At 49.3% G+C, this 27,340-nt stretch overlaps 1 protein-coding gene across 2 annotated transcripts; it reads left to right on the forward strand.

Annotated features, from left to right (window-relative positions):
- MRPS35 (mitochondrial ribosomal protein S35) lies at nt 1-27,109 on the forward strand. 2 transcript variants are annotated; one of them, XM_029058294.2, is made up of 8 exons: nt 1-218; nt 12,202-12,254; nt 12,818-12,985; nt 16,989-17,049; nt 19,029-19,168; nt 22,961-23,070; nt 23,876-23,945; nt 26,715-27,109. In XM_029058294.2, exons 1-8 carry the CDS (start codon nt 104-106, stop codon nt 26,985-26,987), a joined length of 990 nt encoding a protein of 329 aa, XP_028914127.1. In that variant the 5' UTR covers nt 1-103; the 3' UTR covers nt 26,988-27,109. The 2 variants fall into 2 exon arrangements, with proteins under 2 accessions (XP_028914127.1, XP_028914128.1); XM_029058295.2 differs by lacking the exon at nt 1-218 and adding an exon at nt 10,643-10,874.
- The last annotated feature ends 231 nt before the right edge of the window (nt 27,110-27,340 follow it).

A 27,340-nucleotide genomic window follows, 5' to 3' on the forward strand; every position in this document is an offset into this window, starting at 1 on the left:
CCCGCCGCTTCGCGTTCTGGTGAAGTTTGTCCGTCGCCGGCGCCCGGAGGCGGCGCCAGGAGTGGGCGAGGAGGACGGAGCCGTCCCGGCAGCCCCCGCGGCCATGGCGGCGGCGCTGGGCTTGCTGAGGCGGCCGTGGGCCCTGCGCCCCCCGCGTCCGGGGCCTCCGGCCCGCCGCCTCTGCGCCCCCCGACCCTCCTCCGCGGCCCCGCCCCACGGTCAGTGCCCCCCGTCGCCGCCGGGCCGCTCGCCACAACCCGCCTCGGGGCCCTCACCGCGCCGCCCCCGCTTAGCGCTCCGCTCGGGACCGGCCTCTTCGCTCAGCGCTGCCCTGGGGGCAGAGCGGGGAACCGAGCCTAGGGGAGAAGAATGGTGGCGTCTTGGAAGCGCTCGCTGTGGGCTAAGCACTGTACTAAGCGCTGCGGGGAGAGGGCGGGTAAACGGGTTGGGCCCCGGGGGGGCTCCCGGGCTTCGCCTCCCCCCGTTTGACAGAGGAGGGAGCGGAGACACCGTGCGAAACTTGGAGGTTCAGCTCGTAGCGGGGCTGGGAGTCAGCAGGTCCTGGGTTCTGATCCTGCACCGTGCATTCCCTCAGTAGTACTTATTGAGCGCTTACTATGTGCAGAGCACTGGACTAAGCGCTTGGAATGGACAGTTCGGCAACAGATAGAGACAGGCCCTTTGACGGGCTTACAGTCGAATCGGGGGAGACGGACAAAAACAATAGCAAGAAATAGAATCAGGGGGATGCACATCTCATTAGAACAATAGCAATAAGTAAGATCAGGGGGATGGACATCTCATTAAAACAATAGCAATAAATAAGATCAGGGGGATGGACATCTCATTAAAACAATAGCAATAAATAGAATCAGGGGGATGGACATCTCACTAAAACAATAGCAAGAAATAGAATCAAGGTGATGTGCATCTCATTAAAACAATAGCAAGAAATAAGATCAGGGGGATGGACATCTCATTAAAACAATAGCAAGAAATAGAATCAAGGGGATGGACATCTCATTAAAACAATAGCAATAAATAGAATCAGGGGGATGGACATCTCATTAACAAAATAAATAGGGTAATAAAAATATAAACAATTGAGGGAATGAGCACAGGGGAGGGGAAGGGAGAGGGGGAGGAGGAGAGGGATGGGGGGAGAAGAGGATTCAGCTGCGGAGAGGTGAAGGGGGGGTGGTAGAGGGAGCAGAGGGAAAAGGGGAGCTCAGTCTGGGAAGGCCTCTTGGAGGAGGTGAGCTGTAAGTAGGGTTTTGAAGAGGGGCAGAGAATCAGTCCGACCACCTTTCGGCAGTGTGACCTTGGACAAGTCGCTTCACTCCCCCCCCCCCCCCCCCCCCCCCCCCCGGGCCCCACAGTTGCCGCCTCTGCAAAATGGGGATGAAAATTGCAGCCACGCGGACCCCCAGCTGGCCATTCCAAGCGCTTAGTACAGTGCTCTGCACATAGTGGGCGCTCAGTAAGTATGAATGAATGGATGAGTGATTGGTTTGAATCCACCCCAGCGCTTAGAACAGTGCTTGGCACGGAGTGAGCGCTGAACAAATCCATCATTATTCCAGCGCTTAGAACAGTGCTTGGCACATGGGAAGCGCCTAATAAATCCATCTTTATTCCAGCGCTTAGAACAGTGCTTGGCACATAGGAAGCACTTAAATTCCATCATTATTCCAGTGCTTAGAATAGTGCTTGGCACTTAGTAAGCACCCAACAAATACCATTATTACTATTATTGTTATTACTTTTAGTAAGCATCCTACAAATACCATTATTATTAGTGGTAAGCATCTAACAAATACCATTGTTATTATTATTAGTAGGCACCCAACAAATACCATTGTTATTAGTAGTAAGCACCTAACAAATACCATTATTACTGTTAGTAAGCACCCAACAAATACCATTATTATTATTAGTAAGCACCCAACAAATACCATGGTTATTATTTTTATCCAAGATGGAAAGGAGAGTTGCAGCGAACGTGTCTACCAACTTGGTTGTGTAGAGAATTAGGGTGTCCTAGTGGATAGAGCCCAGGCCTGAGAGTCCCAAGGTCATGGGTTCCAATCCCGCCTCCGCCCCTTGTTGGCTGCGTGACCTTGGACAAGTTACTTGACTTCCCTGGGCCTCGCAGTTCCCTCCTCTGTCGAATGGGGATTACGATGGGCCCACGGGATCCCACCATCTGATTAGTTTGTATCTATCCCAGCGCTTAGAACGGTGCTTGGCACGTAGGAAGCACTTACTAAATACCAACATTATTAGTATTACATAAGGGCCGTGAGGCTGGGAGGGGGGATGAATAAAGGGAACAAGGCAAGGTGACACAGAAGGGAGTGGGAGAAAAGGAAAAGGGAGCTTAGGGAAACCCTCAGGTTGTCCCCACGTGGAGCTCACAGTCTTCATCTTCATGTTACAGGTGGGGAAACTGAGGCACCGAGAATTAAGTGGCTTGCCCAAGGTCACACAGCCGACCTTGGAGAAGAAGGGTCCTCAATAAGGCTCTGAAGGGAGGCGGGATGATGGTCTGTCGGATAGGAGGAGGGGGAGGGCCGGAGGCAGGAAGGGGGCGAGAGGTCAGTGGCGAGATAGAGGAGATGGAGGTGGAGTGAGAAGGTGGGCATTAATCAATAATAATAATAACGTCGGTATTTGTTAAGCGCTTACGATGTGCAGAGCACTGTGCTAAGTGCTGGGGGAGATACAGGGTTGTCCCACATGAGGCTCACAGTCCCCATTTTCCAGATGAGGTCACCGAGGCCCAGGAAAGGGAAGCGACTTGCCCACCGTCACATAGCGGGCAAGGGGCAGAGGCGGGATTCGAATCCGCGACCCCTGACTCCCAAGCCCGGGCCCTTCCCGCTGAGCCGCGCCGCGCGGGCCGGGTTGGAGGAGGAGAGTAGCGAGGGGAGGTAGGAGGGGGCGGTGGGGGGGGCGGGATTTGGTCCGACGCAGAGGTGGATGCCCTGAGGGTTTTCTCCAGCTCTGGGCAAAGAAGAGAGCGTTGAACCAGAGAGTTGGCAGTTGATCCAGGCATTTTCACCAGAAGAAGGAAGAGCTCGAATGCGGAGTCCAACGTGGATTAGTCGGAAAGGCTTTTGGGTCAGCAGACCCAATCGAAGAGTCCAGCGGTGGCGTGGTTACCCCATTCCACGATTATCTTTTCACCGCTGGAGATGAGCGGTCATTTATCACGTGCTGTCGGGTGGCGGTGCATAGAGAAGTAGAAGAAGAATAATGGTGGTTTTTAAATTAAGCGCTTAGTATGTGCGAAGCACGGTTCTAAGCGCCCGGGGGGGGGGGGGATCCAAGGTCATCAGGGTGTCCCACGTCGGGGCTCCCAGTCTTAATCCCCGTCTTACAGATGAGGGAACTGAGGCCCAGAGAAGTGAAGAGACTTGCCCAAAGTCACCCAGCTGGCAAGCGGTATGTGTAAGCTCTTTCGGGCAGGGAATGCTAATTCTGTTGGATTGTACTCACCCGAGGGCTTAGTATAGGGCTCTGCACAGAGTAAGCACTCAGTATAATGATTGTGTGCAGAGCTCTGTACTAGGCGCTTGGGAGAGTAGAATCCAGCAGAGATGGTAGACATTTTCCCTGCTGACCGGGAGTTGCAAGCACTTAGATGATAATAATATTATATTGTTTTATATTAATATAATAATAGTATTGCCATTGTTCTCGTCCGTCCGTCTCCCCCGATCAGACCGTAAGCCCGTCAGACGGCAGGGACCGTCTCTATCCGTTGCCGACTTGTTCATCCCAAGCGCCTAGTACAGTGCTCTGCACATAGTAAGCGCTCAGTAAATACTATTGAATGAATACTAATGTTGGTATCTGTTAAGCGCTTACTATGTGCAGAGCACCGTTCTAAGCGCTGGGGGAGATACAGGGTCATCAGGTGGTCCCACGTGAGGCTCACAGTTAATCCCCCTTTGACAGATGAGGGAACTGAGGCCCAGAGAAGTGAAGTGACTCGCCCAAGGTCACACAGCTGCCGAGCGGCAGAGCCGGGATGCGAACCCATGACCTCCGACTCCCAAGCCCGGGCTCTTTCCACTGAACCGCGCTGCTTCTCTTAGATCCCACCTCGATTACAGGACCGGGCACTTAGATCCCACCTCGATTACAGCATCAGCCTCCTTGCCTCCTCTCTCTCCCCACTCCGGGCCTTTTCAGAATTTCAGCAGCTCCCCGTGGACCTTCAGTTATTTCGTCAGGTGTCCCTCTACCTGAATCTGTACATTTTATTCGGCTGCTTGTAAAAAGAAAGTAGATATGCCCTTTTATCCGACTGTTCGTAAAAAGGAAGTAGATAGATATTGTCTTCACGCAAGCCGTCTTATTTCTGTTTTCAAAGATAGTCATTTAACTTTCCAGGATAAGTCGCCAAGGTGTTTTTGGGGGTTTATTTTTAATCAGTTAGTGGTATTTATTGACCTTTACTAAGCGCGTGGGAGAGGACAGTTCCATAGATATTTCCCTTATCTAATTTATTGCCACTCTTCCCCTTTAGCTGTAAACTCCTCGTGGACAGGATCACGTCTCCCTGATCTCTCTTCTACACTGAACTTTCCCAAGCATCTAGTACAGTGGTCTGCACACAGTAAACACTCAGTACATAATAATAATAATAATAATAATGTTGGTATTTGTTAAGCGCTTACTATGTACAGAGCACTGTTCTAAGCGGTGGGGTAGACCCAGGGGAATCAGGTTGTCCCACGTGGGGCTCACGGTCTTCATCCCCATTTTCCAGATGAGGGAACTGAGGCCCAGAGAAGTGAAGTGACTCGCCCACAGTCACTGGCAAGCTGGCAAGCGGCAGAGCCGCGATTCGAACTCAGGACATCTGACTCCAAAGCCCGTGCTCTTTCCCCTGAGCCACGCTGCTTTGTTGATTTGATTTTCAGCTTGCCCTCTCGGACCGACAGCTCATTTTGCTAATTCTGTGGCATTTCCTCCGGCAAGCGCTTAGTACGAGTGCTCCGCCTATAGTAAGCGCTCAGTAAGTAGCACTGATTGAATAGAGACGATCCCTGCCCTGGAGGAACTTACAGTCTGAAGAGGGAGATATTAAAAGAAATTAAGGCTGTGGAGGGAGGTACTGTGGGGTTAAGGCTGCAGATCCAAGGGCACAGACAACGCAGAAGGGAAAGGGAGTTGGGGAAATGAGGGTTTAGTCTTGGAGGAGACCTTCCCGGCGTGGCGTAGCGGCTAGAGCCCGGGCCTGGGAGTCAGAAGGTCATGGGTTCTAATCCCGCCACCGCCCCTCGTCTGCCGGGCGACCTCTGGCAAGTCGCTTCACCTCTCCGGGCCTCAGTTCCCTCATCTGGAAAACGGAGACTGAGACTTTGAGCCCCACCTGGGACAGGGACTGTGTCCGCCCCGATTTGCTTGCATCCAGTCCAGCGCTTAGTACAGTGCCTGGCATGTAGTAAGCACTTAGATACGGTTATTTATTACGACTATGTGATTTTAGGAGCGCTTTGTAGGTGGGGAGAGTGGGCGTCGGGTGGAAATGAAGGGGGAAGGAGTTCCAAGCCAGAGAGAGGACACGGGCAAGGGGTTGGTCGTGAGGTAGACGAAACTGAGGGATTTTTTTAGTAGGTCGATGGTAGAGGAGGTAGGCCTGCCGAGCTAGATGGAGTATCGTACTTTGCCAAGCGCTCAGTACAGTGCCCTGCTCACAGAAAGCGCTCAATAAATACGATCGAGTGAATGAATGAAAGCGAACCATGACTGCGGGGTTATTTATTCAGGGGCGCTATGATTTCAAGAAATGTGATCATAATGATGGTGTTTGTTAAGCGCCTACTATGAATGGAGTATTGTTTTAAACTAATCAGTTTGCACACAGTCCCTGTCCCATGTGGGGCTCACGGTCTTCATCCCCGTTTTACAGGCGAGGGAACAGAGGCCCAGAGAAGTGAAGTGACTTGCCCAAGGCCACACAGCAGGAGAGGATCTGTCTCCCCCGATAAGACCGTGAGCCCATCAGGCGGCAGGGACCGTCTCTATCTGTTGCCGACTTGTTCTTTCCAAGCGCTTAGTCCAGTGCTCTGCACACAGTAAGCGCTCAATAAATACTATTGAATGAATGAATGAGAGCCAGGATTAGAGCCCAGGTCCATTCATTCATTCAGTTGTATTTACTGAGCGCTTACGGTGTGCAGAGCACTGGACTAAGCGCTGGGAATGGACAGATGGAGACAGCCCCCTATCCGACGACAGGCTCACAGGCTAAAACGGGGGAGGCAGACAGCAAAACAAAATAAGCAGTCAGGCATCACTGCCATCAAAAGAGATAAATAGAATTGTAGATATAGCCCCATCACTAATGAAATAGAGTAATAAATAATGTGTACAAATATCCGCAGGTGCAGTGGGGAAGGGAGGATTCTTCTGTCTCCCGGACCTGTGCTCTGTCGACTAGACCGTGACTCGTTCTGGGCAGGGAATGTGTCTGTTTCTTGTTGTATTGGGCTCTCCCAAGTGCTTAGTACAGTGCCACGCGCACGGTCAGCGTTCAGTAAATACGATCGAACGAATGGCATCAGTGCCGTGGGGTCGCGGGTGGGACGCGTAGCAAACGCCCAGGAGTCCCACACCCAAATGCATCGCCAAGGGAGAGGGGGCCAGGGAGACGAGGGCTTAATCAGGGAAGGCCTCTCGGAGGAGATGGGACCTTAATAATGTGCCGAGAGCACAGTTTCGACGTCCAGTAATTTTAGCATCCGCTTACAGTCCTCTAACCTGGAAGGTCGTCGTGGGCGGGGGACGCGTCCACCCCCTCTTATATTGGAGAATTATCAGAAACTTGTGTACAGTCAGGAGTTTGTGACTGACATTCATCCTTCTATCTATCCCAGCGCTTAGAACAGCGCTCGGCACATAGTAAGCGCTCAACAGATGCCATCATCGTCGTCGTCGTCATCCTACCAGCTCCCTCAACAAATCAGGCAGAGACCTACCCTCAGAAATTCAAAGGGGGATGGCGTGGGGAAGGAAGGGGGGAGAGAGGTTGAGAAGAGGGATGGTCTAGGGGGAGGAGCATGGGGCTAGCGGTCACTCGCCTGTCGGGTGACCTTGGATAAGTCACTTAACTTCTCTGCGCCGTAGCTGTAAAATGGGAATCGGGCGTAGTAATTGTAATATTTAAGTACCTGTACTCCCTCCTCCTTCGACCGCGAGTCCCTTCTGGGACGGAGACTGTCCGACGTGCTTATATAGGAATAATTGTATTTGTCCGGTGCTTACTATGCGCCGGGCACCGTACTAAGCGCTGGGGTGGATCCGGTCAAATCAGACTGGACGCAGCCCCTGCCCCACCTAGGGCTCACAGTCTCCATTTTCCAGATGAGATAACCGAGGCACGGAGAAGCGGAGTGACTTGCACAAGGTCACAGTGGCGGAAGGCAAGCGGTGGAGGCGGGATTAGAACCCCTGACCTTCTAACTCCCAGGCCCGGGCTCTATCCACTAGGCCATGCGCTGGGCCTGCCACAGAGTAAAACGCTTAAAAATGCCCTCGTTATTATTATTGTGATTAGGGGAGGGTGGGGGTCGGTTGCCTCGTGGAGAAGCAGTGTGGCCTAGTGGATAGAGCACAGACCTTGGAGTCGGAAGGATCTGGGTTCTGATCCCGGCTCCGCCAGCGGACCTTGAGCCGGTCACTTTACTACTCAGTGCCTCAGTTTCCTCATCTGTAGGCCGGGGGGATTATGCCATTACAGCTCATCACAGGCCAGGGAACGTGTCTGCCGATTCTCTTAATGATTATGGTATTTGTTAAGCGCTTACTATGTGCCGAGCACTGTTCTAAGCGCTGGGGGAGATAGTGTTGTTTTGCACTCTCGCAAGTACAGTGTTCCGCACGGAGTAAGTGCTCAATAAATGCCGCCGATTGATTGATTGGTGTGGGACATGGACTGTGTCCAACCTGATTGACTGGCCCCTACCCCAGCGCTTAGTACAGCGCCTGGCACCGAGTAAGCGCTTAACAGATGTCATTAAAAAAAAAAAAGGGTCTCACCAGTTCTCTCGTCTCTCCTCAGTCTCCTGGAGTTGGCCCTCTCGGCTACCGCCGCCCTCCCCTCCACCCCCAGCCACCGCTCCCGAGCCATCGATCGGTTAATCGATCGGTGATACTTACTGAACGCTTACTATGTCTGTTCGACAGCCCCCCCCCCCCCCTTGGAATCCATTGATTTAGGACTTGAAAATTGTGCCCGTCACCACGGGTGATCCGGGGGTTTTGAGTAGGGTTCGGGTTTTGGAGTGGGAGTCGGGCGATGATCCGTTTGGATCCTGGAAATGACCAGAGAAAGGAGGCAGGAGACACTCCGCGGAGAAAGAGGCTGGTGATGATTCAGGGGATTTTCCTCTCGTAGTGGGACATGGGGATGAGAATTACTGAAGGAGAACCCTGGAGAAAAACCTGGACTTTCTTGGGTCTTTTCCCCCAAGTTTCCAGTTTCCAACGGCTCCATCACTGTCCCCAAGGAATCTCGGTGTTGCCCCAAGCGGGTTCTAATCCTCGCTCCGCCACGTGTCTGCGGTGTGACCTTGGGCAGGCCACTTCACTTCTGGGCCTCAGTTCCCTCATCTGTAAAAGGGGGAGTGAGACTGTGAGCCCCACGGGGGACAGTCTGATTACCTTGTATCTACCTCAGTGCTTAGAACAGTGCTTGGCACATAGTAAGCGCTTAACAAATACCATCATGACGATTATTATTTATTATTACTAAGCTGTTGAAAAATCGACAATTTGGGGCTTGTCTGTCGCTCAGTTCTATTCCCCTGAAGTCATTCATTTTCACCCGGCTTCTGTACAGAGAGAGGATTTTTCAGTAGCCGGTGGGAAAAAATTCCTCTTTGAAATCCACTGGCCTTAACCGATTCTAGGTGCTGATTTTTTTTTTTTTAAACTTACGAATCAGTGGTATTTATTGAGCACTTATTTTGGGCAGAGCACTGTACTAGGCATATGGGAGAGTACGGTCCAGCAAAAGTTGGGAGACATGTTCTCTGCCCTCAAGGAGCTTACAGTCTAGAGGGGGGTGACAGACTTTAAAATGAATTATGGCTCGGGGCGTAAATGGTGGGGGGGATGAATTGCACATTCGAATTGTAAATTCCAAGCGCTTAGTACAGTGCTGTGCACATAGTAAGCGCTCAATAAATACTGTGGAATGAAGTACTGTTGAGTGAATGAAGGGGGGTGAATAGCTTAAAGGGTACAGGTCCAAGTGCATTGGTAATTGAGTTAATAATAATAATGTTGGTATCTGTTAAGCGCTTACTATGTGCAGAGCACTGTTCTAAGCGCTGGGGTAGATCCAGGGTCACCAGGTTGTCCCAGGTGAGGCTCCCAGTTAATCCCCATTTTATAGATGAGGTCACTGAGGCCCAGAGAAGCGAAGCGACTTGCCCGCAGTCCCACAGCTGCCAAGTGGCAGAGCGGGGATTCGAACCCATGACCGCTGACTCCCAAGCCCGGGCTCTTTCCACTGAGCCACGCCGCTTCTCTAAGTGTAAGGGCCAGCTTTTCATTTTGAGTTCGGGGATGAACTTCTTGGGCAGGGGGTAGGGTTGAGAGTGGGCAGCGTAATGAAACCCAAAGGTAAGAGAAGATATGACAAGAAAGAGAAACTTGGAGACAGAGGGAGAGAGAGAGAAAGGAAGGAACGGAAAAGAAGAGAAAAAGAGTTAAATTTTCCAACTTTTCCTTATGAGCTTGAGGGTTCCCGGGGGCAGGGAATGAAGCGTATTCCCCTAGTAATGGCTAGAGCCCGGGCCGGGGAGCCAGAAGGACCTGGGTTCTAATCCCGGCTCTGCCCTTTGTCTGCGGTGTGACCGTGGGCAAGTCCCTTCACTTCTCCGGGCCTCAGTTACTTCGTCTGTAAAAGGGAGATTAAGACTGTGGGCCCCGTGAGAGATGTAGACCGTGTTCACTCTGATTACCTTGTGTCTACCGCAGTGCTTAGAACAGTGCCCGGCACGTAGTAAGCGCTTAACAGATACCGTTGAAAAACGCGTGCAAACACACACGGGCACATCTATCTCTTCTATCTTGCCCCGACCGCTCGTCCCGTGTCCTGCCTCTGGCCGGGAACCCCCTCCCTCCTCGTATTCATTCATTCATTCGATAGTATTTACTGAGCGCTTTCTATGTGCAGAGCACCGTACCGAGCGCTCGGAACGGACAAGTCGGCAACAGATAGAGACGGTCCCCGCCCTCTGACGGGCTCACGGTCTGATCGGGGGAGACGGACGGACGGGAACGATGGCGATGAGTAGAGTCGAGGGGAAGAACGTCTCGTAAAACCAATGGCAACTGGACAGAATCATATCTGACAGACGGTGACTCTCCACACCTTCAAAGCCCTCATTGAAGGCACACCTCCTCCAAGAAGCCTTCCCTGATTGATCTCTCCCTTCCCCTGATTTACTCCCTTAATTACCCCTCTCCTTCAGCCCCACGGTGATTATGTACTTGTCCATACTTTATACGAATGTCTGTCTCCCCCTCTAGACCGTGAGCTCGTTACAGGCGGCGAATGGGTCTCCCGGTTCTCTTGTGGCGTGGTCTCCCGAGCGCCCAGTACAGTGCTCTTCACACAGTGAGCCATCGATAAATATGATGGACCGATGGATTGCCTCCTAATCTGGAACGACCTGTGCATTCTGTTCGGGTGCCTCGTCGTGTTCCTCAGCAAGCAGACCAAAAAAAAAAAATAAAATCCAAAGAGCAGCTTGCCAAGTCCACCGAAAAGAGTGAAAAAGAAACGGCCTCATCTTGTCCCCTCAGGAAGTTGTATCTGAAACCCTGCGGCTCCGTTTCAATGGAGTGTCAGTAGTATTTTTTTCCTGGGATTTAAAGAGTTTCTAAAAGGCGAAAATCCTCGGGTGATAGCTCGTTTGGGGCAGGAAACATTTCTACTAATTCTGTGGTACTCGCCCAAGCGCTTAGTACAGTGGTCTGCACATTGTAAGTGCTCAGTAAGTATCATGATTGATTTGTCAGCTTAATCTTCGCTGCAGCCGCGACGGAGCTCATGATGATAATGGTATTTGTTAAGCGCCGACTGTGGGCCAAGCGCCGTTCTACGCGCTGCGGTAGATAAAAGGCGATGGGGTTGTCCCATGTGGGGCTCACAGCCTTAAGCCCCATTTTACAGATGAGATCACTGAGGCACAGAGAAGTGAAGTGACTTGCCCAAGGTCACAGAGCTGACGAGTGGCAGAGCCCGGATTAAGAACCCATGACCTCCGACTCCCAAAGACCGGGCTCTTTCCACTAAGGCAGCTCATCTCATGATATCAAGCCCCCTTCCTTTCTCCTTTCCGCCCTCCTGTTTTCTTTCCCTTCCCCTCGTCCCCTTTCCTTCCGTCCACTGATCTTTGAGGAATGGCACTTTACCGATAAGGGTTGAGAAGCAGCGTGGCCTAGTGGGTAGAGCATGTGGGCTGGAATCTGGGCCTGGATTCTAATTCTGCTCCGCCACTTGCCAGCTTTGTGACCCTGGGCAAGTCACATAACTTCTCTGTGCCTCAGTTTCCTCATCTTTAAAATGGGCCTTAAGACTACAGGCCCCATGTGGGACATGGACTGTGTGTCTTCCCCTCTTCAAAGCCCTACCGAGAGCTCACCTCCTCCAGGAGGCCTTCGCAGACTGAGCCCCCCCTTTCCCTCTGCTCCTCCTCCCCTCCACATTACCCCCCTTCCACCCTCTGCTCTTCTCCCTTCTCCTCCCCTCAGCACTTGTGTATATTTGTATATATTACTTATTACTCTATTTTATTAATGTGTATATATCTATGATTCTATTTATTTTGACGTTTTCTACGCCCGACTATTCGTTTTGTTTTGTTCTGTCTTGCTTTGTTGTCCGTCTCCCCCGTTTAGACTGTGAGCCCGTTACTGGGCGGGGATGGTCTCTATCTGTTGCTGAATTGTACATTCCAAGCGCTCAGTACAGCGCTCTGCACATAGTAAGCGCTCAATAAATGTGATTGAATGAATGAATGAAGGAATGAACCACATTAGCTGGTATCTACCCCAGCGCTTAGAACAGTGCCTGGCACATACTAAGCACTTAACAACTACCATTAAAAAAAAGATCGAGTTTAACATTAATGCGATAAGTTTAAAAACATTCTCTTTTTTACCTTGTAGTTGAAAAAATGAGCGAAAAAGAGAGAGTCATGAAAAAAAAGCCAAAGAGAGAGGTAAGGATTAATGATGCTGGTGCTATCTCCTGAGAAGAGTTTAAAATAATGCATTCAAGAAAACACGGCATTTATCCTTTGGAATAGGATGATTGCGTGACTTTATATCAAGGGCTGCCTTCAGAAAGGAAGGCTTAAAACCAAATAAGGACTGTGAGCTTGTTGTGACAGGGAACGTGTCTGTTTTATTGTACTCTCCAAAGCGCCTAGCACAGTGCTCGGCACACAGTAAGCGCTCAATAGATACCATTAATTGATTCGATTGATGTTCATTAATGGGTGGGATGGAAAACCTTCCTGGGAAACAGGCGTGTGGGATAGAAAAGTGAAACCCAGTGGATTCCCTGTTTATGAAGCTATGAAAATTGTATGGTAGTAAGATCCACAGATACTTATTCTCTGATACACCATCAGTTCTGAGGGGCAGCCGTCGGCAAGGTCCACGTGACACGACTATATTCCAGATATCTTCGTATCTGCCGTTAAGTGCCGCGACCCCGATGCCTCGCAGGAAAAGGAGAGGAGACGCACGCTTAAACTGTCAAACCCTTCTTATCCTTTAGGCTGTGGCTCCTCGAACAGAGAAGATGGCCACAGATCAGGATTGGAGTAGCGTTTATCCCACCGCAGCTCCCTTCAAACCCTCTGCTGTGCCTCTTCCTATTCGTATGGGTTATCCCAAGAAAAAAGGTGTGCCCTTGGCCAAAGAGGGAAATCTAGAGCTCCTAAAGGTAAGATGAATATATATATGTATGTATTTGCGTAAAAATGTATTTATAGACGGTTGGAAAAGAAGTATTCCAAATCACAGTGGTCAGCGGGAGTCAGAAAGACCCGAGTTCTAATGCCGCCAATGCCACGAGTGTGCCTTGTGACCTGGGATAAGTCACTTCACTTCCCTGGGCCTCAGTTCCCTCATCGGTAAAATGGACCGTGAGCCCCGTGTGGGACGGGGACTCCATCTAACCTGATTATCTTGTATCTACCCCGGTGCTTATTAGAGTACCCGGCTCATAGTAAGTACTTAACAAATACCGTAATTCCTATTTATTATTATTACTTTGTGCAGAGCAGTAAGTACTTAAATACCGTAATTCCTATGTATTATTATTACCGTGTGCAGAGCAGTAAGTACTTCACAAATACCGTAATTCCTATGTATTATTATTACCGTGTGCAGAGCAGTAAGTACTTCACAAATACCGTAATTCCTATTTATTATTATTACCGTGTGCAGAGCAGTAAGTACTTCACAAATACCGTAATTCCTATTTGTTATTATTACCGTGTGCAGAGCAGTAAGTACTTCACAAATACCGTAATTCCTTTTTATTATTATTACCGTGTGCAGAGCAGTAAGTACTTCACAAATACCGTAATTCCTTTTTATTATTATTACCGTGTGCAGAGCAGTAAGTACTTCACAAATACCGTAATTCCTATTTATTATTATTACCGTGTACAGAGCACGGCGGCAAGCACTGGGAGAGAATACACAGCAGGGAAGTAGATACAGCCACTGCCTCGTGGGGAGCTCATAGTCTGAGGGTTTTTTTTTTTTTTTTCAATCTGCCCCAGCGCTTAGAACAATGCTCGGCACATAGTAGGCACTTAAGAAATAACATACCTATTTTTAATAAGATTATGATTCCATTTAAAAAGAGCCGAAAGAACTGAGCAAACAGCTTGCATTGCTAACTGGCTAAGTAGAGGAGACCATCGAGAGGGGAGGGATGAAAGGACACAGGATGAAATTCTCTTTGTAAGAGCTGGAGAGGGGCACGAGGGAAGTGCGTCAACACAGGTGCACTGGGAAGAACACCTCGCAAGGAATGCCACAGTTAGTAAGGTTCTTTAAATGTGTCCAGGGTGGGAACCCAACCAAGGATTCAGAACGGCCTCTTGGCAGTTCAGAGCTCAAAGGTGCATTCAGGAATCAAGCGGAGATCGCGTAAAGGCCCAGTGAATCCTTCAGAGAAGTTTTATCGGGGAGGATGACAGAGAGATTCTGTAGCAAATTATTTTATGTGGCAGGCGGGTGAGAATAATGACCCTTGTGGGACTCGTCGGGCGTTTAATAATAATAATGTTGGTATTTGTTAAGCGCTTACTATGTGCAGAGCGCTGTTCTAAGCGCTGGGGGAGATACGGGGTAATCAGGTCGTCCCACGTGAGGCTCTCGGTTAATCCCCATTTTACAGATGAGGTCACTGAGGCACAGAGAAGTGAAGTGACTTGCCCACGGTCACCCAGCCGACGAGTGGCAGAGCCGGGAGTCGAACCCATGACCTCTGACTCCCAAGCCCAGGCTCTTTCCACTGAGCCACGCTGCTTCCCAAATTAGTAGTCCCACGTTTACCTCGTGCCAGCTACCTTCCTGAGAGTAATAGGTTTAAAAAAAAAAAAAAGAGTTACGGTAGAAATGTTGTCATGAGAGGATAGAAACCAAAAAAGTAGATTTTTAAACAAACTGATTAAATGTGTCTTATGCCGTCGAGTTGTCTCCGACCCATAGCGACACCATGGATGCATCTCTCCCAGAACGTCCCAGCTTCCATCTGCCATCGTTCTGGGAGTGGATCCACAGAGATTTCTTGGTAAAAATCTGGAAGCGGTTGACCGTCACCTCCTTCCGCGCGGTCGACTCGAGTCTCCGCCCTCGACTCTCTCCCGGGCCGCCGCCGCCCAGCACGGGGGAGTTTTGACTCGTAGCCGACGGCCCGCCCCTCGCTAGCCACCGGCCGAGCTAGGAATGGAACGGACGGGCCTCCGCTCGACTGTCTCTCCCATAGTTGAGACTGGTAGAGTCCCGGAGACTCGCCAGGTGCCCCCGGAGAGGATTAAATGCTACCTCCAAACAGTTCACAGTTCGATAGACGTCATGTGTGAGTCTCATTTGGATGCACAGTGGTCGGGTATTTCCGGGGTTTCGAGATGAAGAAATTATAACCGTATAATTATGTAATCATAGCCGGGGGTAGATCATTTAATCGGGCCCATTCTTCATCTCGGGTGAGAGACTAGGTATTTGATCCCCATCTTACAGATGAGGCCACTGAGGCCCAGAGAAGCGTAGTCAGTTGCCCGAGGTCACCCAGCAGACAGGCGGCAGAGCCGGGATTAGAACGCGGGTCCTCCGACCCCCAGGCCCGGGCTCTTTCCGTTAGGCCGCACTGCTTGCTCTGAATATGTCAGAGGCAGGAAGCCAGTTAAGAAGCCCTTGGATCGAAGCGTGGTTTCCACAAAGGGTGTTGTAGACTTAACCGATGAACTTGACGAATCGCTGGGTCCGAAAGCATCCCCTGTGAAAGTTCGGAAAGAACTCGGAACGGAAGTTGTGGATCTGTCGGCGAGACGGTAGCTAGCCTTATGAGTCCAGGGGGTTTCCCGGGAACAAGAAGAGTTCCAGAGCGGTCCCGGGAATCGTGACTCTCACTTTTATACCTCTCCAGGGAGCAGAACGTACCTTGAGAAGCTGGGTGGCCTAGTGGAAAGACCACAGATCTGGGCGAGGACCGAGGTGGTAATGCCACGTGTCTGCTGTGTGACCTTGGGTAAGTCACTTCATTTCCTCTCTGCCTCGAGTTACCTCATCTGTAAAATGGGGATTTTAAAAATGGGAATTCAGTGCCTCTTTCCTTTTTAGACTGTGAGCCCCATATGGGACAGGGACTGTGTGTGACCTGATTAACTTGTATCTATCCCGGTGCTTAATAATAATCATGATTGTGTTTATTAAGCGCTCACTATGTGCCAAATACTATCCTAAGCGCTGAGGTAGATAGAAGGTAATCAGGTTGCCCCGCATGGGGCTCACAGTCTTAATCCCCGTTTTGCAGATGAGGTAACCGAGGCACAGAGAAGTGAAGTGACTTGCCCGAAGTCACACAGCTGGCAAGTGGTGGAACCAGGATTCAAACCCATGACCTCTAACACCCAAGCCCGGGCTCTTTCCGCTAATCCACGCTGCTTCTCCAACCACTGCTTAGAACAGTGGTTGATGTTAGTGGTATTAGATGTTATAGTTAGGTTAGTGATGTTAGATGAGGTGGTAAGTGCTTAGCAAATACAGTAATAATAAAAAAATGATTAAAGAGCATAACCTATGCTTGGATATTCAGTAAATGCGGTACCATAAGCTTCATTAGCTTTATTAATTAGCATATCTTTTAGGAGACTGTCTTTATTCTGTTTGTTTATAACACATCTGACTGCATGTTGAACTTGGATAATGCACTGTAAACTGCTACTATGTGCTAGACATTGTTGGAAGCTGCAGATTGTCTAATCGTGTAGTCAAGAAGAGCTAATGCAGTTTTTCGGCCTGCCTGATTTTCCCACACGTAGTCCATTGCTCAGTACGTTGCCTGGCACATAGTAAGCACTTAACAAATACCATAATTATCATCATTAGAGAGAGAATCAGCATCACTGAGGTGGCTAAATCCATTCTAGACTGTGAGCCCGTTGTTGGGTAGGAATGGATTGTCTCTCTCTGTTTGCAGAATTGTACTTTCTAAGTGCTTAATACAGTGCTCTGCACACAGTAAGTGCTCAGTAAATCCGATTGAATGAATTTTGATTTTATTTGCTGGCAATTTAAGGTAATGGCTCCAGCCGACTACGCCTAAGTCAACGCTGTTTTAATTTCCAGTTCATGTGCCTTTTCCTCTGTTGCTGGTTCCTCTACAGTTTTTCAGTCCACCAACCTAAGTCTTCAAATATGTATTTCAGGTCCCCAATTTTTTGCATTTGACTCCGGTTGCAATTAAAAAGCATTGCGAAGTTCTTAAAGGTGAGTGCTTGCTTCCTTAGACCGTTAACTTTGACCGTGACTGTGGTATGTTTTTATATTGAGCCCTCGTCACAGAGTTCCCTCTGCCCTTCTGTTGTTTTACAAAACAATCCTTTTGTTAAATCCTGGGACTTTAGAAGGAAGGGCAAGAAAAGTCGAAGAAATGGCAATCTTGATTTTTGTCCTTATTCCTCTAACCAATCAATCGCTCAATAAGAGCATTAGGCCAGAGTCCAATTTAATTTAATTTTCTCATCCCCCAGATCTATAAATTGGGTATCATAAATTGTTTGCATCCGTGTATGTCTCCCCTTCTAGACTGTCAGCTCGCTGTGTCAGCCAACTTCGTTGTATTCTGCTCTCTCAAGTGCTTAGCAGTGCTCGGCACACAGTAAGCGCTCAGTAAACATCATGGTGAGGAAGGTGATCCTGGGAGTCAGAAGACCCGATCTCAGTCGTAGATCTGTGACTAATTATAATAATGTTGGTATTTGTTAAGCGCTTACTATGTGCAAGCACTGTTCTAAGCGCTGGGGTAGATACAGGGTAAACAGGTGGTCCTACGTGAGGCTCACAGTCTTAACCCCCATTTTACAGATGAGGGAACTGAGGCACCGAGGAGTCAAGTGACTTGCCCAGAGTCACACAGCTGACAGGTGGCGGAGCCGGGATTAGAACCCATGACCTCTGACTCCTAAGCCCGGGCTCTTTCCACTGAACCACGCTGCTTCTCGCGTGTAAATTATCCTTTACATTCACTTCCCTGCTCCACCTTTGAAGCTGGGGGAACTTGTATTAAGTTGCACTGATTCACGAATGCCTTTCAAGTGTTTTCTAATGAAAACCCTTTAATTGCCCGGAGTAGTGCTGATGGGTATATAGATTTTGAATTTGATTCAACTTATAACTTAGTTCGTGTAGGCGTCTCTTGGTGCACTTGGTTTGCTGCATAATCTGGTTATACCCTCTTGGATTAGACTATCATTGACAGCAATTGTCCTTGGAAAATTCTCTGTGGGGAAAAATGCGATTTCACCACGGTAACAGCATCCCATACGAAGACACTGACCCTGTGTCATTCTGGTATCTTCTCCCAAGTGCCGAGATAAACTTTCCTGGTCTTTTATTCGTGCATTCATTCATTCAGTCGTATTTATAGAGCACTTACTGTGTGCAGAACACAGTACCGAGCGCTTGGAAAGTACAATTGGGCAACAGAGACAATCCCTGCCCCACACTGGGCTCACAGTCTAAATGAGGGAGACGGACAACAAAACAAAACAAGTAGACAGGCATCAGTACCATCAAAATAGATAAATAGAACCATAGATAAAAGCATTAAAGAGAGCAATAAATATGTACAAATATATACAAGTGCTTTGGGGAGAAGGGGGTAGAGCAGAGGGAGGGACTTGGGGTGATGGGGAGGGGAGGAGGAGCAGAGGGAAAGGGGGGGCTCAGTCTGGGAAGGCCTCCTGGAGGAGGTGAGCTCTCGGTAGGGCTTTGAAGGGGGGAAGAGAGTTAGTTTGGCAGACCCTGCACACGGTAAGTGCTCAATAAATTTGACTGACCGACCGACGAACCCTTCCATAGCCCAGTAGGACTGAAATCCTGGGAGTCTCCTGACTTCCCTGGATGCTGAACTCCAGACCTGCTCGTGGGTGAGGTCTTTGGGCTCAGAATAATAATGTTGGTATCTGTTAACCGCTTACTACGTGCCGAGCACTGTTCTAAGCGCTGGGGGAGATGCAGGGGAATCAGGTTGTCCCACGTGAGGCTCACGGTCTTCATCCCCATTTTTCCGATGAGGTAACTGGGGCAGGGAGAAGCGAAGTGACTCGCTCCCGGTCACACAGCTGACAAGCGGCGGAGCCGCGATTCGAACCCATGACCTCTGACTCCCAAGCCCGGCCTCTTTCCAGTGAGCCTCGCTGCTTCGGAAGCCTCCGTGCTTTTGTTCTTTCGATTTTTCTTTCCAGATTTCTGCACCGAGTGGCCAGCCGCCCTCGACACCGATGAAAAATGCGAGGAGCACTTTCCGGTCGAGATCGAGACGGCCGACTATGTTTCAGCGGGGCCGTCTCTCCGGAACCCAAAAGCCAGAGTCGTCACCCTGAAGGTGAGAGAGAAATCTGGGGGAGACCCAGAGAGCCCGTCTACCGTGCTCATTTCAGTCGGTCCGAAACCTAGACCGTAACCTCGCCTTGGGCGGGGAATTTGTCTCGTACTGTCATATCGTGCTCTCCTGCGCGCTTATACAGTGCTCTGCACGCAGTAAGCGCTCGAGAAATAGGATCGACTGACTAGAATCCACATCGCAGGCAGTGCGGATTAAAGTGAAATTACGCAGCGATGTCGAGGGGAACCCTACCGGTGTTACGTACTGACAGTCGGACGCACTCCCTCTTTCCCCGTGGGGCTCGCAGGCGCCTCGGGAGGAAGAACAGGTGCTGAATTCCCATTTTACTCCTCTCTGACCCGAAACCTGGCCTAGTAGATAGAGCCCGGGCCTGGGAGTCGGAAGGACCCGGGTTCTGATCCCAGCTCCTTCGCTTGTCTGTTCTGTGACCTTGGGCAAGTGACTTCACTTCTCTCTCTGCCTCAGTTCCCTCACCTCTAAAATGGGGATTAAGACCGTGAGTATCCTGCGGGGCAGGGACTGTGTCCAACTAGCACACCTCCCCCTGCCTTCAAAGCCTTGTTGAGAGCTCACCTCCTCCACGAGGCCTTCCCAGACTGAGCCTCCCTTTTCCTCTGCTCCCGTCTACTTGTTTCGATGTCTGTCTCCCCCTTTTAGACCCTGAGCCCGTTGTTGGGCGGGGATCGTCTCTCTCTGTTGCCGAATTGTACTTTCCCAAGCGCTTAGTACAGTGCTCTGCCCACAGTAAGCGCTCAGTAAATACTATTGAATGATTGAATGAATGCTCCTCCTCTCCCCATCACCCCGACTCCTTCCCTCTGCTCTACCCCTCTTCCCACCTCACAGCACTTGTGTATTTATGTGCATATTTATTACTTTATTATGCTATTTATTTTATGAATGATGCGTGTATATCTATAATTCTATTTATATTGACGCTGTCGACTCCTGTCTACTTGTTTTGTTTTGTCGTCCGCCTCCCCCTTCTAGACAGTGAGCCTGTTGTTGGGTAGGGATTGTCTCTCTCTGTTGCCGAACTGTACTTTCCAAGCGGTTAGTACAGTGCTCTGCACAGTAAGTGCTCAATAAATACGATTGAATGAATGAATGACAACCTCTTTGCACACAATTAGCGCTCAATAAATATGATTCGCCGAACCTCGGATCCACCCCAGCACTTCGTTTAGTTCCTGGCACATAGAGCTTAGTTTAGTTCCTGGCACCTAATAAACGCCTAACAGATGCCATTAAAAAACAAGCAAACCGAAACAAAAAAAGCCTCCTCTCCTTTTCCTAACACAATCTCTGTGACTCAGCCGGAGGGCGAAGCCACAGCGGACTAGCTGTCCAGCTCTCGGGCTACAGTTGTGACCACTTCCAAGCCCTAAAATCTGTGGAAAGAGCCCGGGCTTTGGAGTCAGAGGTCATGAGTTCGAATCCCAGCTCTGCCACTTGTCAGCGGTGCGACTGTGGGCGAGTCACTTGACTTCTCTGGGCCTCAGTTCGCTCATCTGGAAAATGGGGATGAAGACCGTGAGCCCCACGTGGGGCGACCTGATTCCCCTGTGTCTACCCCAGCGCTTAGAACAGGGCTGCCCTGCACATAGTAAGCGCTTAACAAATACCAACATGATTATATTAAAACGCGGAGCAGGGAAATCACCGTATATCATTCGGTCGTTTTCCTCATGGCATTTCTGTTACATGAGCGTAAATCTGAATTAAAATAAATTGTGCAAAACGCAGTGGAAGCATTTCTTCTCGTCAACTTCGAAGGAGAGACTAGCGAATTTTTTTTTTTCCCTAGTATTAATATGGAGAGGAAAATCAGTTTAGTGAGCGCTTATCGTGGGCAGAGCACTGTACTCAGCACGTAGGTGAGCGGACTGGGGCTGGTCCACAAGGTACCTGCCTTCAAGGGGTGTTTACTGTGTGCAGTGGACTGTATTAAGTGTTCTCCCTCTCCCTCGGACTGAGCTTTGGGAAGGATTGACCAGGTCCAATCTGCTTTGTAAAATAATAATAATAGTAATTGTGGTATTTAAGTGCTTACTTTGTGCCAGGCACCGTAATAAGAATGATGTTGGTAATAAGCGCTTACGAGGTGCCGAGCACTGTTCTAAGCGCTGGGGGGAGATACAGGGTAAACAGGTTGTCCCGCGTGGGGCTCACACACTTTTAATCCCTATTTTACAGATGAGGGAACTGAGGCACAGAGAAGTCAAGTGACTCGCCCACAGTCACACAGCTGACAGGTGGCAGAGCCGGGAGTCGAACTCATGACCTCTGACTCCGAAGCCCAGGCTCTTTCCACTGAGCCACGCCGCTTCTCACTAAGCGCTAAGCGTACTAAGCGCTGGAATGGATACAAGCTAATCGGGTTGGACACAGTCCCTGTCATCCATTCATTCAGTCGTATTTATTGAGCTCTTACTGTGTACTAAGCACTTGGAAAATACAATTTGGCAACAAATAGAAACAATCCCCACCTAGCAACGGGCTCACTCTCCCTCATGGGACTCCCAGATGAGGTAACTGAGGCCCGGAGAAGTGAAGTGACTTGTCCAAGGTCTCACAGCAGACAAGTGGCGGAGCTTCCCACTCCCAGGCCCGTGTTCCGTCCACTACGCCGTGCTGCTTAAGCGCTTGGGAGAGGAAAATCGAACAACACAAGAGGGACGTTCCCTGCCCACAATGAGCTTCCGGCGAACAGGGGCAGAGCCAACGTGGGCGGAAATGCGGCTGCCCCTGCCAGTGGATTGGCAGCCTAGAGCCGTCTCACGAATCAGTGGGGCTCTGCTTTATCCCCTCCCAGTGGGGCCTGGGAGTCAGAGGACCTGAGTTCTAATCCCGACCCGGCCACATATCTGCTCTGTGACCTTTGGCAAGTCCCTTCGCTTCTCTGTACCTCAGTTCCCTCATCTGCAAAATGAAGATTGAGACTGTGAACCCCACGTGGGACAGGGACAGTGTCCAACCCGATTTGCTCGTAATAACGATAATGATGGCATTTGTGAAGCGCTTACTATGTGCCAAGCGCTGTCCTAAGCGCTGGGGGGGGGAATAAGGTTGTCCCACGTGGGGCTCGCAGTCTTAATCCCCATTTTCCAGATGAGGTAACTGAGGCGTAGAGAGGTGAAAGCAACTTGCCCAAGGTCACATGGCAGATAAGCGACGGAGCTGGGATTAGAAACCAGGTCCTCCGACCCCCAGTCCTTTAATCTTCCCACTAGATTAAGCTGCTTTTATGTATATGGGATGCAAATTTGACGTGTAGGTCATAGTTGTTGCTAGAAAAGTCTGCCTGCCTCCTTCAATTTTCCTGTATTTGCCAGTTTGCCAGTTGTCAAATGAGCTGGATATCAGTCACGTGATTCACTGAGTTTTAATTGGAAAATGGGGTATTTTGCCACCGCCCTTTTCGCTTTCAAAATTTCCTGCCGGTGAACCTTTTCGAACTGCGTCACACTGGGGCGGGGGTAACCCCGATTCCGAGATTTTTCCACCCCCTCGTCCTCCATCTTCTCCACCCTCATCCTTTTGCGATCTGTGGATCGTATCAGGAGACGCAGAAGACCTTAAAGACCAGATGTCGGAGCAGATGTGTCTCAGACTACGGTGTGCACCTCTAGAGAATAAGCGACTCTTGGCCATGAATAGGATTCTTTATTCATTCCATGTAGAACGGAGTTTGATGGTCCCAGCCGAATGGGCCGCTCTCTGTTGGAAGGAAAGTATTTGCTGAAGGAAGCTTCTTCTTGGACTTTGTAGGTAAAACTTTCCAAACTGCACTTGGATGATCATGCAAAGAAGAAGCTTATTAAACTTGTAGGAGAGCGCTACTGCAAGAATACAGATACACTTACCATCACAACAGACAGGTATTGTACCGCAACGGTGTTTAATGATCTTGAAACAAAACCAGACTTTCGCATCGCAGCAGTGAGCATGGTTTGGCTTAAAAATGCAGCAGTGGGAGAAAGGGAGAAGGAGTGGAGGGGGAATAGGGCCTTCTTTGAAAAATTTGCCAAAGGTGGGCTTGGTAGGCAATAAAAATTTGGCTTAACAGTATTTTTACATGACACGTCTTCAGATGATCATGATTTTGTTGGCAGGATCAGCTTCCGATAGAGCAATTGTAAATTTCCTCGATGAACGTTGAGTAACGGTAATTTAATCGACAGCCGAAGGACGAGATTGTCGGTCATTTTAGCTTTTCTTTTCTGAATAGAAGTAATTTAAACTATCCAGGGATCTAACAGTATCCAATGACACTGGATTAAATACCTTCACAAATGACAGCTTGTTCTAATGGCCCATCCCAGGCCCATGCTTTTTCTCTAGGCTACTCTTCTGTGGCACTGGTGTCAAAGAGTTGCTCAAGTCATGACGGACAGCGATATCACTCAAGTAATGAATGACTTGGCTTCATTTGGGAAACAGACTTAATAATCCAAACTTAAAGCAATCACCAGGCCTGAGTAGTATCCTTGATGGTAGAAGCAGCTACAGTAAGCGTTTTCAATCACCAGATCAGTTCTAGGTCAAGGTTTCTAGTCTGAAGATTGAGTTGAAGTGCAGAATGAAAGTTGAGAGAATCTCAAAGTTATTCAGTATATTTTCCTGGGTGCAGTATGTTTGTAAAGTCATTTTAGAATCTCTATTTCCTTTTTTTTTTCTTTCAAGGTGCCCTCTGAGGAGGCAGAATTATGACTATGCAGTGTATCTACTGACAGTTCTGTACCATGAATCTTGGGTAAGTTATATGAATCTTGGGTAACAAATACCAACATTATCATTATTATTATTAAGTTACTTGTGGTTGATAATTTAACAGCTGATTATGATTCCCAGGATAATAATTGTAGTATTTAAGCTATTTCTATGTGCCAAGAACTTTCCCTCTCCGCTGATAATGGCAGGTGGCCATAAATGCAAAGTTTGTCATCTTTAGCCATGGGTATTAATGCGTTGGTTCCCAGGAAGCAGTATTTTGGGGGAAATGGACTTGATTCTTGGTTAAAACAAAGAGGACTCCCAAAAGAATATTTGCTGCCTTCAGTGGTAGGGATTGGGGCACAAATCGAGTTTTCTTGGTGAAGAATCTTGGTGAAGATTCTTAAAGCTGGCCCTTCGTGAGTCCGTTTGTAAGACAGAATCCCCCTCAAACCATCCCGGAGAGAGGAGAACCTTCTGCCCAACCTTCAAGAATCAGTCGATCAGTAGTATTTACTGAACGCTTACTGTGTGCAGAGCACCGTGCTGAGTACAGAGAACTCTATAGGAGGAAAGTGTATAACTTTACTCGTATATGGAGTGTAAATTTAGCTGCAGTTTCCCATTGGCTGTATCAGCCTCTATAACTAAAGAGTTCTTTTGAATTTTCCTTGACGTCAAAGACTTAATATGTGTTCTAAGTGCTGTATTCTCAGTGCTAGGGTTCACAGTCCTAATCTCCATTTTACAGATGAGGTAACTGAGGTACAGTGAAGTGAAGTGGCTTGCCCAAGGTCACATGGCAGACATGCGGGGGAATCAGGATTAGAACCCAGGTCCTTCTGACCCGATTGGGTCAGACTGATTGGTGGCCCCCAGACGCCCACGGAGAGGCGTAAGGGGTCCCTGGGCTGAAATATTCATTCATTCATTCAATAGTATTCATTGAGCGCTTACTATGTGCAGAGCACTGTACTAAGCGCTTGGGATGAACAAGTCGGCAACGGATAGAGACGGTCCCTGCCGTTTGACGGGCTCACGGTCTGATCGGGGGAGACGGACGGACGAGAACAGTGATGGCATTTGTTACTATATGCAAAGCACTGAAATAATAATAATAATGATTATGATATTTATTGAGTGCTTACTGTGTACCGGTCACTGTGCTAAATGCTGGGGTGGATACAAACAAATTGGATTGGACACAGTTACTGTCCCACCTAGGGCTCCCAGTCTCAATCTCCATTTTCCAGAGAAGATAACTGAGGCCCAGAGAATTGAAGTGACTCGCCCAAGGTCACACAGCGGACAAGCGGTGGAGTCGGCGTTAGAACCCATGACCTCCTGACTCCCAGGGCTGTATTCCGTCCACTACGCTATGCTGCTTCTTGAAATGACGAGCTGCTCTCTGTACAGGCCCCAGAGCTTGGCCCTCATTTCTCTTTGCCTTTCCAAAGATGAACAGATCCACTAAGGATTCTCCTAAATATATTATTATGATCCGTAATTAGCGTGTAGAGAGGTGAATTGTGGGGGAGCGTAAGATTTTTTTATGTCTCCCGTTGCTTCAGATTTAATCTGTCAATGATGTCTCTTTAATGTAGATGTGGCACATTTTCTCTCACCATTTTGTGTTTCGATTTCATTGCGATGTGTAAGGCCCAAAAATATTCAGTTTGTCGTTTAGGTGCCCAGCATCAGCAGCAGTGCTTCTTGTTCAGAAATAGCCCAAGTGCTTAATACAGTGCGCACTGTAAGAGCTCAATAAATACCACCGATTGATTAATATTCCATATTCTGCCCTTGGTGTATTAATAATAATAATAATTAATTGCGGAATTTGTTGTTAATAATAATGATGGTATTTATTAAGCTCTTACTATGTGCCGAGCACCGTTCTAAGCCCTGGGATGGATATATGGGAGTCGGGTCGTCCCACGTGGGGCTCACAGTCTTAATCCCCATTTTCCAGATGAGGTAACTGAGGCCCAGAGAAGTGAAGTGACTTGACCCAGGTCACACAGCAGACAAGTCGCGGAGCTGGAATTAGAAACTCTGACCTTCTGACTCCCGGGCCCGGGCTCTATCCGCTACGCCGTGCTGCTTCTCCTAAGCACTTAACTATGTCGTTTAATAATGATGGTGTTTGTTAAGCACTTACTATGTGACAAGCACCGTACTAAGCACCGGGATAGATACGAGATAATCGGGTCCTGCGTGAGGCTTATAGTCTAGGAGGGAGAAGAGGGATTGAATCCCCATTTTGCAGATGAGGGAACTGAGGTATAGAGAAGTAATAATAATAATGTTGGTATTTGTTAAGCACTTACTTTGTGCCGGCACTTCTAAGTGCCGGGGTATATGCAGGGTAATCGGGTGGTCCCACGTGAGGCTCACAGTCTTCATCCCCATTTTCCAGATGAGGGAACTGAGGCCCAGAGAAGTGAAGTGCCTCGCCCACAGTCACACAGCTGGCAAGCGGCAGAGCCGGGATTCGAACCTGAGACCTCTGACTCCCAAGCCTGGGCTCGTCCCACTGAGCCACGCTGCCCGAGGTCACCCAGCGGGCAAGTGGAGGAGCCGGGATTCGAATCCAGGTCCTCCGACTCCCAGGCCCGGGCTCGATCCACTAGGCCACGCGGCCGCTCATTAAGATCGTCACCCTCCTGGTCGACCGCTTGCGATCGTAGAGCCGTCATCCGTGATTTCCCTGCGGTCCCGGTACTAGAAAATACAGCTCTAACTCTCGAAACAACTGGTTCTTTTACTGCCTTGGTTCAAAAATTCAGTCACGCGCGCTTTCTTCCAGAAAACGGAGGCGTGGGAAAAAGAGAAGACCGAGGCCGACAGGGAAGAGTACATCTGGGAAAACAGCCGTTCGGAGAAAAACATCCTGGACACCCTCCTTCAGATCAGAGCCTCAGAGGAAAGGGCCGGCGTAACTCGGGAAGAGCTGCTCGCTTCCGAGGAAGTCGGGGGTTACGGACGGGCGGTTGCCGCTCTCAAGAACGAAGGGGAATCGGACCACAACCTCTTGCTGTACAAAGAATCAGTAAAGAAGCTGCTGGGTTTGAACGCGTGAGGGGGGAGGGCGGCGCGAATCCCTAATTTAAATCAGGTCGCTCTCTACGCGTGTCTGGGAACGGCACACCCCGTTCAATCCGGAGGAGATCCGAAATAAAAGGGCCGCGGCCTCATCCGGAACCCCGTTTTTTCCGCCCGCCACGGCCCCGCTGCAAAATTGGATCGAGCACGAATTAGGGGAATGCGAAGTCACTGCGTGGCCTCGCCGGACCCGTTTCTCTCACAGGGTCATCTCGGGTTCCTCTGAGGTAAAAGTTTGTTCTCCATTCAGTCGTATTTATTGAGCGCTTACTATGTGCAGAGCACCCGCTTGGTATATGACAGGTGAGCACTCACCTTTCTCTTCCGGCT

The sequence above is a fragment of the Ornithorhynchus anatinus genome, chromosome 2, assembly GCF_004115215.2.
Source record: "Ornithorhynchus anatinus isolate Pmale09 chromosome 2, mOrnAna1.pri.v4, whole genome shotgun sequence".
Lineage (NCBI taxonomy): Eukaryota > Metazoa > Chordata > Mammalia > Monotremata > Ornithorhynchidae > Ornithorhynchus > Ornithorhynchus anatinus.